The 20,032-nt window shown below is 33.5% G+C and overlaps 1 protein-coding gene and 1 non-coding gene across 4 annotated transcripts in view; one reads left to right on the plus strand and one right to left on the minus strand.

Annotated features, from left to right (window-relative positions):
• KRAS (KRAS proto-oncogene, GTPase) overlaps positions 1 to 20,032 on the minus strand; it is a 42,102-nt gene that overhangs the window by 7,212 nt on the left and 14,858 nt on the right. Inside the window, exons 3-5 of one of the 3 annotated variants that reach the window (XM_069491869.1) lie at positions 10,725 to 10,903; positions 9,089 to 9,248; positions 405 to 520 (exon numbers count right to left, since the gene is read on the minus strand). In XM_069491869.1, coding sequence (XP_069347970.1) covers positions 405 to 520; positions 9,089 to 9,248; positions 10,725 to 10,903 — 455 coding nt within the window. Of the gene's footprint in view, positions 1 to 396; positions 521 to 9,088; positions 9,249 to 10,724; positions 10,904 to 20,032 lie in introns of all 3 variants that reach the window. The other 2 variants (XM_069491870.1, XM_069491868.1) reach the window with 2 other exon arrangements.
• LOC138397729 (U6 spliceosomal RNA) lies at positions 19,718 to 19,821 on the plus strand. Its single transcript, XR_011235853.1, has one exon. It is a non-coding gene; the product is annotated as a U6 spliceosomal RNA (small nuclear RNA).

Raw genomic sequence — 20,032 nt, forward strand, 5'->3', positions numbered from 1 at the left:
GTGGCTCTTTCCCACCTTCTAGAACACTCAATCTTATTACTCTATACCATTTCTTTTACGTTTCCCTCAGAAAAATCAAAAGCTGCTGATTATCTTAAAACGTGAGTGTGATTTCCCTTAAAAATAAAGGTTCCCAAATGCTTAGTTTACGTAACAGTAATTAAATCATCAGACCTCATGCTGAATGTAGATTAGTCTACTATAGCCATCAAAATGGTCTCAATTATAATACCTTTTAGATTAAAAATAAATGTATTAATTATGGAAACAGACTATAAGTTTCTTACTTTTAATTCTTCAAATTAGAATACCACACCTAAGTAGTTCCACGGTGATTGCTACTTTGTTACCTTTGAAGACATCTGCTTTCTTCCAAAATTAATATGCTGAACTTACCAGATTACATTATAATGCATTTTTTAATTTTCACACAGCCAGGAGTCTTTTCTTCTTTGTTGATTTTTCTCAATCTGTATTGTCGGATCTCTCTCACCAATGTATAAAAAGCATCCTCCACTCTCTGCATTGTAAAACACAACTTCTTTAAAGTCTGTTTCATTGGTAAGAGTAATTTATTGGGACAGCCATGTGCAAGAAATTTGAAATTATGAGCTTTACTTAAGAATTTTTTTTTAAAACAGACATCAGACTGTTTGATGAAAATTGAGGATGCAGTTTTAAAATATGGGCTAGAATCCTGGTTTGTTCTTGAAAGTGAGTTTTGTTTTCTAATGGAATTAGAATTTTAAAAATTTTAATTACGAATCAAGAACAATCATAAAAAAAACCAAATACATGTATTAGTACCTGTTTATCAATTTAATGCAATTATTTTAGTTTGCTAGTCTTGGAATTAAAACCTAAACTGAAGTTAGGTTTAAGTTATTTCTTTGACTTAGGGAAATAGGTAATTTATGTATTACTGACTCCCATCAGTACTACTTATGTACTACTGATTCCAAAGGGAAGAAAAATGGTACAACTGTGATGTAAAAACCTTTGCTCAAACACAAAAAGCATCTCAAAATAAAGGTGAACGAACAGACTTTAATCTTGACTTTTATTTTCAATTATAACATTTTTCAGTCTATTTTCAGTGTCCACGAGTGGAGCCTCAACTGGAACTTTTGTGAATGGATAAATATATTATTTAAATTAAAATGTTAAATGATGGCTATTTGCCATAATATAAAACATTATAATCTGTTTAAAATACACATGCAAAATAGGAACATTTTATATCCTTACTATAAGTCTTAAAAATAATTTTCAGAACAGTGTACAATCCATACTGGCTTTGTACCTTCTATTCTTAAATTTTGCAAAGGGGTTTTTCCTGCTGAAGGCTGTGATAAGAAAGCTATGACAAGCACAATCACATATGGCCACATGGAGAAAAAGTTTTTAATCTTTTCCAATCCAGAAACTTAGGCAGAAGCCAAGGGGTATAAAGTGCTCAGTTAACTGTACTGCTACTTTGCCCAGAAAAACATATCACCAAAGCAGACACTTATATCTAAAAAAGAAATACACAAAAATTAATCTACATGTAGTGCAAATTAATTTAAAAGATGTAATATTTGTGTTCATTCTTCTAAAAGAAAGATTTAAGTGCTTAGGAAAGCTGGTATATTTTACTGCACATTAATTTTAAGCTTATTCTGTTCTTTTTAATTTTAAGAGTGAATTACTTAATTTGGGGACTGGTATATTTGAGCTTTCTGGGATTGGTAACATCAATATTTCTATTGAACCAAATGTGACAAAATGGACCTAGCACCTAAAAAGCTAATATATATGTAAGTATGACTTGTAGTTTTAAATTCCATCAGGCACAGAGAATTAGCCCCTAAGTATTAACCGAAGTAAGCCAATGGCTAGGCTATGGCTTAATTTTTGCATGCAAAAGTCATGTGTATATTTATTGCCTACAATAGTTAAGAAAAAGACACTTCAATTTTTTAGGACATATTAATTTTTACAAGTCTTAGGAGTACATTAAGAACTGCTTCAGTAGAGTTCACTAATTTACCTTTTAAGTAAAATTTTAACTTAAAATTCATAAAATTAAGTTTCAGTTAAAAAGCAGGCATTGTGTAATGTGATTACATATTAAAATGCATATCTCATGTTATTAACATACACCATCCAGTGATATATTTCAACTAATAACAAAAATCATTACAGCTCAAGAAATTATTTATCTTATTTTTAATGGAATCAATTTGATCAACTAGCTAGCTGAGCCAGATAGGAATAAAAATTTCCAACTACTTTTTGAAATCATTAAATATGTTGGCACTTTAAACTACATCCCCATTTGTATATAAAAGTTTTTAATAGTTTATATTTTATCATTAATCCTTAAGAGGGAAGGGTTATTTTTACTCACTTATCCTTGAAAAAATTATATATTAGAACTTTTTATTATTAAGCAATATAATTTAAGGCATGAAAAGAACTCTTTCGTAACGCATGTAAAATGTAAAACCTGAGCTCTGTCATTTACTATATTTTCATAAATGATTTTTTCAATGTGAAAATCAATGCAAGAAATTTAAGAAATATATATATATCTACATACACAAACCAGGTAAAAGCTCATATTTTCTTAAATTTTTTAAGAATGTAAACTTTCATGTTTGGAAAAAAGTTATAAGGTCAATGTAGAAGCACGAAAACATGCTACAAGAGGGAAAAAAAACCCATTGGTTCACTACTAATTTAGCAGAAACAAATTTTGATTGTAATTTATTTCTAAAATCAATTTGAATATGTCTATTTTTTCATTGTGAGCATCCCCATCACCAATACCAGGATACATGATTTTTGTTTCCAGCAATGCAGAGAGAATTGGAAGCCAATAATTAAAAAGAAGAGATTACTACCCACCACCAAGAATTCAGTGTTAAGATCTCACTGGCTCAGACACTGAAAAATAGTTATTCCAGAGTGATTTTTTTCCATTTCTTATTTTTACTAATATGAAATTTAAATTTGATTTTAAAGAATCTGTTATTTACCATATTTTTTCAGACTTAAATTAGATACTTCTTGATAATGTACTTTAAAGTCATACTGACATCAAGAGAAAATGAGAACATTGTTATTTATCTTTGTGTGCACCTTAAACCACTGGCATTAGCTCTTATTTTAGAAAACTGCATACAGTATACACCTATGAAACAGAACACTGGTTTCATATTCTAAAATTTGTAGATAATTTTTTAAGATGAACTATAGCCAAAACAGATATTTAATACCTACTGTGGCTAGTTGCTAAGCTGTTAACTGGCATTCAATGATTTATTCTGGAGAATACGGCTTGTTGCCACATACACTCTTTTCCAAATATCACTTATAAAACTCTTAAGAACAAATGAAAATCCTTATGTAGGAACAGAAGTGTACACATTAAAATACGTAAATTTTTTAAAATCAAGAGATTTGACAATATTTTCACCTCAGCTATCACCTGAAAACATACTGCGAGACAATGGAAACAGAGCACTCCATACTGAGGAAGAATTGTTAACCGAAAGTATTTTATATCCTGGTACCTATGTTTTCACTAAGAGATTTTGTTTTAAGAAAGTATTTGTTCCTGTTCAATCTGTAAAAATTTCTGCAAAACTCTGTCAAGGAAATAACACATGAAATATATTAATTATACACAGATGCAAGAATACTGGCTTTCTTGGGGGAAGGAAATGAAAGAACAAGATATATTCCAAAAACCAACTTTGTATCCCTGACTTTCTCAAGAAACCTTGCCAAACTATAGCCCACCTCAGGTACTGCTGAAATATAGCAAAACCACTACTGGGAGGCTACCATGGTGCACAGCAGGTGCTTAGTACTTGTTTTGTCAATTTTTAACTCATAAAAGGCTAAAGTTCAAAATATTGATCGGACGTACACAGACAACTATTATTAAACAGAGAGATATGGCACATAAGGAAGTTTTTTGTTTGTTTTGCCTTGTTAAAATAATTTCCTGAGAAGTTTTTGTTAATGGAGTTCTTCTAACAATTAAGTATCTAGAAATTAAAAACAAAACCAGGAAATTAATCACTCAACATTTTTAAGTTCATAAAACTAATTTTTATATTATGTACAAATTGAGACCTCCAGAAAGCAAAAGAGTTGAATAAGGAGTAGAGCATACTCTGAAAATTCTGTTTCTGTCATCCACTTTACTGAACCCTCCCCACTTTTGACGTTAGCGGACTAGAAAATATACAGCTGATTCCAATGGTGTCAATCTTTCAGTTTCATCGGCCTTTGCCATCACTGCCATGCACTGTCCAAAGGGACCAGAAAAATCTGTCAGTTACTAAACTGCCCAGATAAATGTGAACTAGATAGCAGTCCTGGGAACACAGGGACCACAAACAATGTACCAGCACAAAATAACTCCTTTTGCCTTTCAGATATGGACTAAGCTGATTGTAAAAAATACATAATGCATTATATTGTAGTCAATGGTTTTTTTTTTAAATTACAAAGTAATTAAGTTAGTAAAAATATATATTCTGCAATCCTTAGCTTTAAAAGTATTAGGGTAAAGTTTCTATTTCCCTTTCACAAAATACTTAAGCTTTACTTTATAATTACTAAAGTTTGAGTTGAAAGTCTGACCTAAGTGCCAGTGTCTAATCAAACACTGAAGTTACCCAGAGAATCAGTGAATCAGCACACTACAACCCACAGGCCAAATGAAGCCACAGACTATTTTCGTACTATGCACAAGCTAACAATGGTTTTTGCGTTTTTAAAAGATTATAATAATAAAAAAGAAATATACAACAGATACCACTTGCGGCCCTCAATGCCTAAAATATTTACCATCTGGCCCTTTAAAGAAAAAGTCTGCCAACCCCTGATTTATATCTACAAGAACTTCTAAATGAATGTTCTGTTTCTATAACTTGAATAACATTCTTTTTGATGTTTGTGTTTTAGGCTCATGATCAAGATTAAAAATTATGGTACAAAACAAGTTGCTGGGGCCAGGCGCAGTGGCTCATGCCTATAATCCTACCACTCTGAGAGGCCAAAGCAGTTGGATTGTTTGAGCTCAGGAGTTCGAGACCAGCCTGAGCAAGAGTGAGACCCCATCTCTACTAAAAAAAAAAAAAAAAAATAGAAAGAAATTAGCTGAACTAAAAATATATAGAAAAAATTAGCTGGGCATGGTGGTGCATGCCTGTAGTCCCAGCTACTCAGGAGGCTGAGGCAGTAGGATTGCTTGAGCCCAGGAGTTTGAGGTTGCTGTGAGCTAGGCTGACGCCACGGCACTCTAGCCCGGGCAAAAAGAGCAACACTCTGTCTCCAAAAAAAAAAAAAAAAAACCAAGTTGCTGATAAAATAAGAATACAGATTAATTTTGCTTAAATAAGAAATAAATCAAACAGATGAGTAACGAAATACTCTGTAGAAAGTAGGGCTTCATAAACTGGAGATGTAAAGTTTATTAAAATTTACGTATTTCATTTTATAATCTCTACAGTTACTTGAACTAGCTCTTTAAAGTCTTCCAAAAGCAGGTAAATATTAATTTCAACAGAGGAAGATGAATAAACTCTACAAAGGCAAATTAATTTCTAAGAAAATCAAGTCCACTTAATAATAAAAAGAAATCAAAGAACAGAAATTAAATACTTAAGTTATAGCTTAGCAACATAAATTACATAAAAACACCAATAAGACAGGATATAAGAAAGGCTAAGTGCTAGATTAAGATGTACAAGCAATCTTTTGTATTATATTCCTCTATATTTTAATTAGAAGGTCCACATAAATGTCTACAAAGCAAATGTAAGTAAACCTACTTACATATCATACATCTTCAAAAAAATCAAACAAAACAAAACAAAAAAACCCAAAGTCACAAAACAGTATAAAACCTAAAAATCTACTTTAAAAGGAAATGCCATGTAGTTTTCTGATCAAATATGAATGCTGTGTTATATTTAAGCATTAATGTCAAACAGCAAGAATAAATCAGTACTTCTGAGGTAATAATCATACGACAATAAATGGAGACACGGCTCATCTAGACTTATCAACAAGATGTAGACAGCAATGCTGTGGGATTAACAGGACAACTCCTCTTACTGTTCTTTACTGCCTTTCTACTTAAAGTGCGGATGGACCCTGCACCAAAACCAGCATCACCTAGGAACTTGTTAGAAACACAGAATCACAGGTCCCAACCTCAATTAATTAATGAATTAATTCTAATCTGAATTAGAATCTAGATTTTAATAAACCCAGTTGATATGTATGCATTATGAAAGTACAAGAAGCACTTCTCTACTGCAACTCTTCACAACATTAGGCAAAGTATCTTCAGTATTTTCTTTGTAAAATGTAAACTAAAATGTTCCCCAGTCTAAAAAGCATCTTTTAAAAGTTGTAAATAACGCAAGTATAATAAAATGATAATGATAGAATCTAGGTAGTAGGTTTGCATGTTTTCAATGAAATTCTTTCAATTTTATATTTGAAAGTATTTCATAAGAAAATGTTGGAAGAAAAAGTTATAAATACTAGAATCATGTTTTCTGAGTGCCTAAAAAAAATCAAGGAGACTGGTAAGAAAAGACTAGTAAAAAGGAGACAAAAACCAACCCTCTTCCTAGTATTTGAAACCTGGGAATGTATTTAAATGAAATCTTAATTCCTCTAAAGTGAAATGAAGTACATCAAGTCTTTCTTTAACCTATAAATCAGGTTTTCATAAAACTGCCAGAGAAGAGATATTTGCATGATGGTCAAACTACAGAAATTCGATCTTTAATCCCAAAACAAAGGCTTATTAATAAAATAGAATTCATTGTTTCTTTATTATGTACCAAAACTGTATAACTAGGAAGAGGTACATAGGATCTCCCAGTAGGGATATAAGACATATGTACCAGTTGAATAATTTATGTTTAAATTTTCACCTTTACAAAATTTAATAAAACTTCCAGAATGCCCATTTTTATAAGTTTAACAATGTAACGAGTTGTTCATCATATCTTTTTTTTAACTACTAGCATTACAGAAGTTAAATTCTACAAAATCAATTTTCTGGGCTCACAGGTACACGTAGCCAGCAAAAGCCCTAACAAATTTATGGAACATAAATTGATCAATTTCTTAATACAGTCATGTGCCACATAACATTTCAGTAAACAAAAGACTGCATATATGACAATGGTCCCATAAGATTATAATGGAGCTGAAAAATTCCTATGGCCTAATAATGTTGTGGCCATTGCAACATAGCACAACGCATTTACATGTTTGTGCTGATGCTGGTGTAAACAAATGTGTGCTGCCAGTTGTATAAAACTACAGCATATACAGTTATGTACAGTATATGATACTTGATAATAAATAACTATAGTACTGGTCTGTGTATTACCTATACTATATTTTTAATCATTAGAATGTATTCCTTCAAAAAGTTAACTGTTAAACAGCTTCAGGCAGGTCCTTTAGGAGGTATTCCGAAAAAGGCGTTGTTATCATAGATGACAGCTCCGTGCATGTTATAGCCCCTGAAGACCTTCCAGTGGGACAAAATGTGAAGGTGGAAGACAGTGATACCGAAGATCCTGACCCTGTGTAGGCCTAGGCTAATGTATGTGCATGTCTTAATTTTTCACAAGAAAGTTTAAAAAGTAAAAAAACAATAAAAATTCTAAAAATAGAAAAAAGCTTATAGAATAAGGATACAAAGAAAATATTTTTGTATAGCTATACAATGTGTTTGTGTTTTAATCTAAGTATTACAAGAGTCAAAAAATTAGAAAAATCAAAAAGTTTATAAAGAAAGTTACAGTAAGCTAAGGATATTATTAAAGAAAAATTTTTTTATAAATTTAGTATATAGCGTTTATATAGTCTATAGTAGCGTACAGTAATGCCCTGAACTTTCACATTCACTCACCACTCCACTCACTGACTCACCCAGAGCAACTTCCAGTCCTGTAAGCTCCATTCATAGTAAGTATACAGGTATACCATTTTTTAAATCTTTTATACCACATTTTCATACCTTTTCTACATTTAGATATGTTTAGATATACAAATACTTACCATTGTGTTACAACTGCCTACAGTATTTAGTACCATAACATACTGTACAGGTTTGTAGCCTAAGAGCAAGACGGTATACCATATAGCCTAGGTGTGTAACAGACTATACCATCTAGGTTTGTGTGAAGTACATATGACAATATTACCTTAGGATGCATTTCTCAGGATGTATCTCCACTGTTAAGCAATGCATGACTGTATATGAAAATTGTACTCCTTATCTTTATATAATCCTTTTTAGGATTTTTTTTCTGCATCTTAAACTTGTTTCATACAAACACGTTAAATAATATCAACCAAAATTATTTTATTTTTACCTACAGAAAAAGTTATTTTTAAAACAGAGATTATTTTTGAAATAACATTCAGGTTCCATTTGGCATTAATTTTTGTCAGAACAACACAATAAATGAATAACTGAGAATTTCTATTTATTTCCTAAGTATTCTCTTGCTCTAATGAAAACTTTCTCCAAAAATAAATGTCCTCAAAAAAATTCCATCGAAATAAAATTCTTCAAATACAACAAAATTCAATCTAGAAACATGATATAGTACTCTTTAGCACTTCTAAAATTGGAAACTCAAATTTTGTTCCCCTTTTCTATGTCTTTATGTATATAACATGAAAAAATTCCCACATCTCTTGAATTCTAAATGTAAGATGTGCTCAGAGTTGAAGAGAAATTTTCAATGTGGAAAGAAACAAAAGCCAAAAATATTATCAAGAAGCACCGCCCTCTCAAGAGAAGAGAACATTTACCAAATAAACATTGTTTTATTTCCTATTTTAGCATAATGGAGAGAAAAATTGATAAATCATATTAAGTGACATAAAAACATTTATGTTATCTGGCATGTATATTTATTAATGTCCTTGCCCTCGTACTGCTTAAATGATATTATTAGAATATATATAATTATGATTAATCATTAAAATCACTTGATATATTTTGCAGAAAACAGATTTTTACTTATTCTGTAGTTCTACTTACCTGTCTTGTCTTTGCTGACGTTTCAATAAAAGGAATTCCATAACTTCTTGCTAAGTCCTGAGCCTGTTTTGTGTCTACTGTTCTAGAAGGCAAATCACATTTATTTCCTACTAGGACCATAGGTACATCTTCAGAGTCTTTGACTCTTTTAATTTGTTCTCTGAGGAAGAAAAAAAAAGTTATAGCAGAGACATGAGTAACATAAATATCTTTCAAAAACTGTTCACAACTTTTGTTTTATAAAATTTGGCTAAAAGACAATGTAACTCCTAATTTCCACCATATCAAAATTTTCTCTCTTCTCCTTTTAGTTATTTTTTTTCTCCACTGTAAACAGAGACCATATATATTTCTTAAAAGATCAAACACCTACAAATATGGTAAAACTACAATCTATAGGTTCATACACAGGTAAATCATAATGATAAAACAGAAAATACTGAAAAATTCTAGACCAAAAATGCTATGCCTAATTTTAAAAATTACATTAATAATCTTAGAAACGTATGTTATATGTGTGGTTAAATATATATGTAAAAAATATTTTTACAAAAACCTGAATTATGGCATTAACATAACTTTCACAGTACTTTCTCAAAAAGCAAGAGACAGAGTGACAAGGAGAAAGATTTTGATTTCTAGGTGGACAACACTGAAGTCACTGTACTGTTTGTTCTGTTAAAAGCCCTTCTACATGCTGCTAATTTTCAATGAGATGTGCATAAACTCTAAATTGGTGCAAAATTACATTCCTTCACAATTTTAGGTGGGTTTCAAAGATGTAACATGGGAAAAATGAGCAGAGTAGACAACAGAGTCAGAATCGCTTCAAATTCCCAGTTCCTCTACTTATTAGACGGGTTAACATGGATAAGTTAACCAATTTCACATATTTACTACTCAGTAAAAATACTACCACTACCACTCACCCAAATTTCTTTTTCTCTATTATTAGACTATAGAGTAAACATGCTATGATAAATGTTCTTAAATAAAATGTTAAACCTCTTAACTAGGCTAACTCACTGTTACATGACATAGCTAGTGAGTAGAATATTTGTTTAATATGCAGTTTTATGAAAACTGCAAACCCTTAAAGAAACAGAATATAAACATATTTAATACAATAATGATTAGTCAGTTTTATGCAGATTTGTCAGAATTAAAAAAAAAAAATCTGTAACTGTTCTAATTCTTCATTTACTTCAGAGTTGTTTATCCAGTCCAAGAAATTCTCTACTAAGTATATGTGACTATTCTTAAGACTATTCAAGTGATACCATCTCAAATTACCTTTGCATCTTTTTGTTTACAGCTTTCATTTTTATGATGTATCTAAAAAGTTTACAGTCTTGCTTCTCTAGTGTAGTGTGGTTAAAAGTACAGAAAGTTTTGGAGTCAAACGGGGTCTAAGTTTCAATTCCAGTACCACCACTATCTATGCAATCTGGAACAAGTTACTCCACTGCTCTAATCCCCATGAATTTCATTTCTAAAACATGGATATTACCTACCTCACAAAAATTATTTTAAAATTGAAATTAGATAATATATGCATGGCGGTTAGCAAAGACTCAATAAATGAAAACTGTAATTACTCCTCAATGTCAATTTATTATACTCAGCTTAAACCCACCTATAATGGTGAATATCTTCAAATGATTTAGTATTATTTATGGCAAATACACAAAGAAAGCCCTCCCCAGTCCTCATGTACTGGTCCCTCATTGCACTGTACTCCTCTTGACCTGCTGTGTCGAGAATATCCAAGAGACAAGTTTCTCCATCAATTACTACTTGCTTCCTGTAGGAATCCTGAGAAGGGAGAAACATAGTCTGGATTATTACAGTGTATCTTTTACTTTTAAAAAGGTGTTACAAGCAACTCAAGAACAAAAAGAAAACCCAATTCAAAAATGGGCAAAGGGCTTGAACAGACATTTCTCCAAAGACGGAAAAATGGCCAATAAGCACACAAAAAGATGCTCAATATCGTCAGTCATTAGGGAAATGAAAATCAAAATCATGAGGTATCATCTCACACCCATTATGATGGCCACTCTTAAAAATCAACACAAACCCCTCCCACTCCCCCCAGAAAACAGAAAATAAGTGTTGGTGAGGATGTGGAGAAAGTGGAATCCTGCATATTGCAGATGAGTATGTAAAATGGCGCTGCCACTATGAAAACAGTTTGGCAGCTCCTCAAAAGTTAAACATAGAATTACCATATGATTCAGCAATTCCATTCCTAGGTATATAACCGAAAGAATTGAAAACAGAGACTCTAGGAGATACTTACACACCAATGTTCATAGCAGCACTATTTACAACAGCCAAAATGTAGAAACAGCTAAGTGTCCATTAACAAATGAATGGATAAACAAAATGTACTATATACATACAATGGAACATTATTCACCATAAAAAAGGAATAAAATTCTGATACAGGTTGAAAATCTCTACTCTGAAAATCTGAAATCCAAAATGCTCCAAAATCTGAAACTCTTTGAGCACCGTGATGCTCAAGGGAAATGCTCATTGAAGCATTTCTGATTTCAGATTTTTGGATTAGGGGTGCTGAGCCAGTTAAGTATTGGTAAATATTCGAAAATTTGAAATCCAAAACACTTCTGTTCCCAAGCATTTGGATAAGGGATACTCGACCTGTACATGATACAACACGGGGGAACCTTGAAAACATTGTACTAAATGAAATAAACCAGACACAAAAGGACAAATATTACACGATTTCAGTTATATGAGGTATCTAGAATAGGCAAATTCACAGAGAAAAAAAGTAGAAGAGAAGTTACCAAGGGCAGGGGGAGGGAGGACTGGGGAGTTATTGTTTAATAGGTACGGAGTTTCAGTTTGAGATGATCAAAAAAGTCCTGAAAATAGTACTCATGGTTACATAAAATTATGATGGTTGCACATTATGAATGCACTAATGCTACTGAATTGTACATTTAAAAATAACTATAATGGTAAATTTTATGTATATTTTATCACAAAAAAGATTTTTAAAAGGTGTTATACAGAGATATTCAATAATGCAAGTATACATATTAGTAACAAAAAATTAACTATAAAGAAAAATAATTACAAAAATGAGACAGCTCTACCAACTCTATTATTCAAGATGATCCAGGTGACAAGGAAACCTAATCAAATTAAAAATAATTGTCATGCATCTATTTTATTTATAGTCAAAGGAATACATAAGAAAATGGTCAATACTCAAGATTCTAATATCCTCATCCACTTACAGAAAAAACCCATGAACAATGTCTAACAGAGAGATGGATACCATAATTCTAAAGAGCAAAACTGTTTCATTTGCAAATTCTAAGGGGCCTTTAAAAAAAAAAAAAAGGAGACAAAGAGATCTTAAAGAGGCTATGCAACTGTAAGATTGAGTAAAGGAAGGGGATAGGTAACTTCAACAGAATCTTGAAATGAAAATCTGATTTTCTTCTGACTTTTGAGTAATACTTATACCTAAGATTTTACACGCTCTGCCAAAACAGGCCTCAAAAAATAAGGAAAGGCCAGGCGCGGTGGCTCATGCCTATAATCCTAGCACTCTGGGAGGCCAAGGCGGAACGATTGTTTGAGCTCAGGAGTTCGAGACCAGCCTGGGCAAGAGCGAGACCCTGTCTCTACTAAAAATGGAAAGAAATTATATGGACAACTAAAAATATATATATATAGAAAAAATTAGCCAGGCATGGTGGCGCATGCCTATAGTCCCAGCTACTCGGGAGGCTGAGGCAGAAGGATCCCTTGAGCCCAGGAGTCTGAGGTTGCTGTGAGCTAGGCTGATGCCACAGCACTCACTCTAGCCCAGGCAACAGAGCGAGACTCAGTCTCAAAAAAAAAAAAAAAAAAAAAAAAAAAAGGAAAGAGTATGGTACAATGTGAAGCCATGGAATAAGAGGCAGGGCTGACAATGGGTATAAAGTATAAACATAAAGACACTATTTCTTTTTTTTTTTTGAGACAGAGTCTCACTCTGTTGCCCGGGCTAGAGTGAGTGCTGTGGTGTCAGCCTAGCTCACAGCAACCTCAAACTCCTGGGCTTAAGCAATTCTACTGCCTCAGCCTCCCGAGTAGCTGGGACTATAGGCATGCGCCGCCATGCCCGGCTAATTTTTTTTTTTATATATATATTTTAGTTGGCCAGATTAATTTCTTTCTATTTTTAGTAGAGACGGAGGTCTTGCTCTTGCTCAGGCTGGTCTCGAACTCCTGACCTCGAGCGATCCACCCGCCTCGGCCTCCCAGAGTGCTAGGATTACAGGCGTGAGCCATGGCGCCCGGCCAAGACACTATTTCTTATTGTTTCACATTCTAGTACCAAAGTGCCCTCAGTTCATGAATTCCTTTACAGAAACTATCATTTAGAGAGACAAAATGGTCATTAAAAATCACGTTTTCAGTAAAATATTTGACAAATGTTTATAATATAAGAATAAAAAAATGTGTAGTATGATCCCATAAAATGTGTATACATATTCATATTAATGTATCTGTATGTGTATTTAAAAAGTGGTGGTGGGGCCGGGCGCGGTGGCTCACGCCTGTAATCCTAGCACTCTGGGAGGCCGAGGCGGGTGGATCGCTCAAGGTCAGGAGTTCGAGACCAGCCTGAGCAAGAGCAAGACCCCGTCTCTACTAAAAATAGAAAGAAATTATCTGGACAGCTAAAAATATATATGGAAAAAATTAGCCGGGCATGGTGGCGCATGCCTATAGTCCCAGCTACTCGGGAGGCTGAGGCAGGAGGATCGCTTGAGCCCAGGAGTTTGAAGTTGCTGTGAGCTAGGCTGACGCCACGGCACTCACTCTAGCCTGGGCAACAAAGTGAGACTCTGTCTCAAAAAAAAAAAAAAAAAAAAAAAAAAAGTGGTGGTGTATACATCAAAATGTTAATAAAGGCTGTCTTGATGGCAATAATTGAAGACATACTTATCTCTTATTTATCTCTTTTTTTGGTACTAGGTGCTATATTAAATGTATTTCTTTCTTTGGCTTTCAATTTTAAAGTATGAAAAACTACCATATTAGACCATGATCTCTTATCTTTTCAAGTATTATTGTATTTTCCACATTATCTATAAGAAAAATTATCTCACCAGTTAGAAGAAAAAAAACGATGGATGTTTATTCCTTAAATAAGCTCTTTAATAAAGATTTGAATATTTGGTTATTATTTTAGCCTATTCCCTTAATTAACTGCTTGAAAGAACTCTTGTAGATTATAAACTGAAAACCAGTGTTTTTGAAGAATGAAAAAGGAGGAATTGGGAATACAGTACAGTACAGTACAGTGTCTTACACTTCTGGTCTCAAGCATTTTGGATTAGGGATACTTAAACCTGTAATGTGGGCTATTAGTAGTTTTTGCATGTATTTCATATTTCCATGATGAGTACTCCACCAAAGGGACCAAGAAACTGGGAGAGTAGTCCCTATTCACTGATAAATCTCATTCCCATTATCTTTCCCCTTTCAGATCCTAAAAACATTGACAGCAAAGTTCTGAGCCACATTCAGTTATTGAAAAAGGTAATCCACAACCTATTCATAAACAATATTTCTGAACAGAAATAACAGGTGTAGGTTAAAAAATTCAGTATTTTCAAAGTTAACTAGAATCCTTATCCTCAGAAGCAGTCACTGAGCTTTAGAAAAAGGCAGTGCAACTCGGTAAAAACTAAAGAACAAAAAGTATTAAATGATGAAATATGATCTAAAAAGAACTGATGGGTATGAAGAGAAAGAAGAAAACAAGCACAACAAAAACGACATACAAATAAAGATTTTGTTCCAACTTGAGATTCACCATGATAAAAGAAATACCCTCAGTATACGTGGGGTATTGGTTCCAGGACACGCCCCCACTACCCCATTCCAAAATTCACACTTGAACACACCCTGAAGTTGGCCCTGGGAATCCACCTATAGGAAAAGTTGGCTTTTCATATATCGAGGCCTACATTTGATTGAAAAAAAAAATCCCCATATTAAGCAGACCTGAGCAGTTTAAACCCACGTTGTGCAAGGGGCAACTGTGACGGCAGAAAAAAATTATTATGCATCAATGTAGACTCTTTCCAAAGATTAGAGTCTAAATAAGGGTTCAGCAAACTATTGGCCACAGGCCAAATCTTACTCAATATTTTTGTATGGCCCATGAGCTAAGAATAATTTTTCAATTTCTAAATGGTTGTTTAAAATAAAAAGCAAAGACTGTGACAAAGACACAAAGACCCATGTGACCCTTTATAGAAAAGTTTGTCGGCCGGGCGTGGTGGCTCACGCCTGTAATCCTAGCACTCTGGGAGGCCGAGGTGGGCAGATCGTTTGAGCTCAGGAGTTCGAGACCAGCCTGAGCAAGAGCGAGACCCCATCTCTACTAAAAATAGAAAGAAATTATATGGACAGCTAAAAATATATATAGAAAAAATTAGCCGGGCATGGTGGCACATGCCTGTAGTCCCAGCTACTCGGGAGGCTGAGACAGGAGGATCCCTTGAGCTCAGGAGTTTGAGGTTGCTGTGAGCTAGGCTGACGCCACGGCACTCACTCTAGCCTGGGCAACAGAGTGAGACTCTGTCTCAAAAAAAAAAAAAAAAAAAGAAAAGTTTGTCAACTCCCTTTGTTAGCTGTAAGCTAATAAAATAACTTGACAAATTTGAAGTATTCTCAACACATATTATTTATTCCCTTTATATTAAAAAAATCACCACTCTGAGAAAGTATTGGTTGGTTATCAAAGCCCAATCAATTTAAAAACACAGAGATTCTACAATGAAACTAGTTAATTATGGAACAAAGAAAAGGATCAAGACTTAAAATTTTTAATTAGTATTACTTCTAGCCTTTTTAAAAAGTAAACTTTTAGATCAGGTTTACATAGGTTACTAATATCTTTAGGAAACCCGTCACTTAAACTAGCTCATCATATAAAGTATTAAATGTTTATATTTCCCTCACAACTAAAGTGCCATTTTTTCAGCTACTGTAGTAAAAACTGTTCCAAATCAAATGTATTATATTGGCAAAAGCAAACTGTAAATAAAGTTCAAACATTTATGGTGATACAATAAACAGGCATGATCCTTTTGGAAGGCAATTACAGTATTTACCTAGAGCCATACAAATATTCAGTCTCTGGCACAGCAATGCCTCTTATGGTAAATGATGATATGGAAATACAGTTTATTTTAAAAGATAGTTACAATAGAGATGCTTAATATGGCATTCTAAAATGTCTTACAAAGAAAAATTACATAGGCAACTGACTCTAAATTTTGCATCATTATCTCTCTTCGAAACGTACCTTAAATCCAAGCACCTACCACTACCACCATCACTATCCATCCCCCTAGTTCATAATGACTATTTTGTCTCAATCTGCTGCAAGTGCATCCTAGCAGGTTTCCTTGCTGTTAGTCTTATGATATATTTTCCACATTAGCAGCATGTGATAGTTTTTAAATGTAGATCATGTCATTCGCTTGCTCCAAGTTCTCCAACAACATCCCTTTAGTCTTAAAAATAAAAATCGAAAGCATTCCTCCTTCCCCAGCACGTCGTACGTTTCCTCCATAACATGTATTATAATTTGTAATTATGTATTTATTTATTTGTGTAATTGTTTAAGCCTACGTCCCCCACTAGGCTTTGAACTCCATGATAGTAGAGCTTGCACCTGTTTTGCTCACTCACCCCGTGCTTAACAGTCTTGAACATTACAGGTAATCAGTACTGTCTGCTCGATAAATGAATGAATCTTTTCAAAGTAAATATACACAGGCAGTAAAAAATAAACGTAAGTTTTGATTACAATTAAAACAGTTAACATAAACACAATTTAACAGATTGTTTAACTGTATAAGCCCTTCTCAAATATTCTGAAGATACTGCATATTTGAAATGAATCTATATAACGAACTCCCCCATTTTCAATGTAATAGTTTGCAATGGTAGATTTTTCAATCTCTCAACAACTTGTTTTTAAATATATTTTTCAATGGTCTCTTATCAATCAGTCTTATAAAATAAGTAGAAGGCCAGATACGGTAGCTCACCAACTGTAATCCTGGCACTTCGGGAGCCCCACGCAAGACGCTCGCTTAAGGCCAGGGGTTTGAGACCAGTGTAGACAACATAGGGAGAACCCATTGCAACAAAAAAAAAAAATTTTTTTTAACTAGCTGGGTGTGGTGGTTTATGTCTATAATCCCAGCTACTCTGAAAGTTGAGGTGGGAGGATCCCTTGAGTCCAGGAGTCTGAGGTTACAATGAGCTCTGATCATGCCAACACACTCCAGTCTGGGCAACAGAGCAAGACACTGTCTCTCAAAAAAATGAAATGAAATAAATACAAGTTTAAGATGCCATAAATTTGATTAAGACCATGAAGTTGTAAATTTTAAATTACAATATATTAATTTGATAAATGTCTTCAATTAAATTGTATATAATATGAAGGCTTCTATGTAAAAATACAATCATAAACAATACATACAGAGATTTAAAAACATTTATGGGAGGGAAGAGAATAAGACTGTGGAGAAGAACGCAGGGTCTTCAACTATATTAAGTTTTGTATCTTGAAAAAGAAAAAAGAGCTAAACCAAACGTGGCTAAATGTTAAGAATAAAACAAAGCTGGCTGGTTGTATACATGATGTTCATTATATTAATATTACTTTTCCATAGAGCATTAAGAGTGTACCCATACATCACTATCTTCTAATGATAGATTTGATATTTTTTCTTTAGATTTCTGTTGGTTTGATAGGCTAAAAATTCTTATTGTTTTAATATCAATTTTTGAGGAATAATAATGTTATATAGCTTTTTTCTTATCTTCATATTTATTGCCATCACCTGTGTCATTTGACCATCTGGAATTTTCATCTTTTTTTACACTGACTTGTACAATTTTTTAAAAAGCGTTTCCCAGTTTATATGTCTTTAAATGTTCTGATGTACAGAAATTTATCTGTAGACCTATTATGAGGAATTTGAAAGCTAAGACTAAATCATTCGAGATAAGATAAAGTGATTAACTAGAACATCAGTTTGTCATTTTTCTATTGTAATTAATAATAACCAAATTATTTAGTATGTTCATCTTTTAACATATTCAACTTAGTTTTCCAACTCAGACAGTAACCCTGACATGAGAAGGCATACTAAATGTGTTAAATAAGACAAAATATACATATATATTTTGTTACTATAGAAACAAAAAACCTAAAGAAACTAATAACTTTTACTAAAGTAGTAATTACAGCAGTCAACATTTACTGGGCCCTTTCATGCTCTGAATCCATCAGATGCTTTTGTCAACATGAATAGGACTGCTGAAAATGTCAGCTAATGTGTTATTTGGGAATTTACTTTTGAAATTATAAGTTTTCTTAATGTGTTAAGTATTACAAGTACTTTTCATGTTCTGCTTAATAACACCTATAGGAAAAAATGAGAAATTTACTTTTAATACTTAAGTACTTTATGTTATGTTACTCTTCTAAAAGATTACTTGAATCCATTATAGAATGATGCATTCCACATTATTGGTTATAAACCATCAAAGATTGATGTAGATTGTTAGAATTATAGAAGGGAAGAAACAGAATTTGGAGTATGGAAACAGGTGTATGAGTTCATTCCCACCGACCCACCTCATTCCCTTTTGTATCACAGAATGCTTACTGAAAAACTAGAGTCACACATTGTGTCAGGCATTATATAGTTTCTGACCTCAGGGAACTTGGCCTAGTAGAAGAGATATGAATGTGAACAAATAATTAAAATAAAGTCAAACAGATATAACACCATATGCAAGACAAAGTACAAGGGTGGCACAAAGACCAACTCTGCTTGTATGAATTAAGAAAGACAGGGAGGGGAGGGCCATTCCAGCAAAAGGAGCAAAGAGAATGCACCAAAAAACACAGAACAGCATGTTGAGTACGTGGAACCAAGGAGCTCAACATAATTTTAGCTTACAAGGGTTACAAGTAAGTAGCAAGAAATGAAACTGGACGCTCAAGCAGAAGCCAGCTTACAGAGGGTCACATACGTTATTTTAAGGAGTTTTAACTTCATCCTACACTAAATTACTGGAAGGTTTTTAAATAAGGGAGGATCAGATTTACCACATTCACTGTTAACATTATTATGACAAATTATGGAAAGGGACAAGGTTTTTTTGGCCCTCTGAGACACTGCCCATGACACCCACTCAGAGGCACCAGTAGCAGTGTGCAATACCACCTCTGAAGAGAGCTAAGCCTCAGGAATACAGGCCCCCTCCTCTGAGCTTTTAGTTCTAAAAACCCACACATCTTCCCTGCATTCCCTGAATCCTAGGGACAGTGTTACTGTGCTACCTCAGTGTTCTCTTCTTGCTTTTCAGTCCTCCAACAACTAATTAACTAATTCTCCACGCTGAAATATCTAGAGTGGTTTCTGTTTTCCAGACTAGACTTCTGACTTCTATAACTGTTAAAAACTGGTAAAAAGAGAGAGAGAGAGGGGGATGGAGGGAGTGAGGGGAACAGAGCCTGGGAGATGAGCTAGGAAATTATTATAAGAAATGACAGTGCTCGCTTTGGCAGCACATACGCTAAAATTGGAATGATACAGAGATTAGCATGGCCCCTGCGCAACGATGGCATGAAAAAAATTAAAAAAAAAAAAAAAAAGAAATGACAAAACTTGAAGTAAGGCAGCAACAGCAGTAAGAATGAAGTACATAGATTCGAGAAATACTTAACGGGAACTACCCTCAGAGATTGCTGGTAGGAACTGTAAATGATATAGCCACTTTGGAAAACAACTTGGAAGTTCCTCAGAAAGTTAAAGTTAGACCTGCCATATGATCCAGCAATTCTACCTCTAGATATATACCCAAGAG

This window comes from Eulemur rufifrons, chromosome 16 (genome assembly GCF_041146395.1).
Source record: "Eulemur rufifrons isolate Redbay chromosome 16, OSU_ERuf_1, whole genome shotgun sequence".
In the NCBI taxonomy this organism is placed as follows: domain Eukaryota; kingdom Metazoa; phylum Chordata; class Mammalia; order Primates; family Lemuridae; genus Eulemur; species Eulemur rufifrons.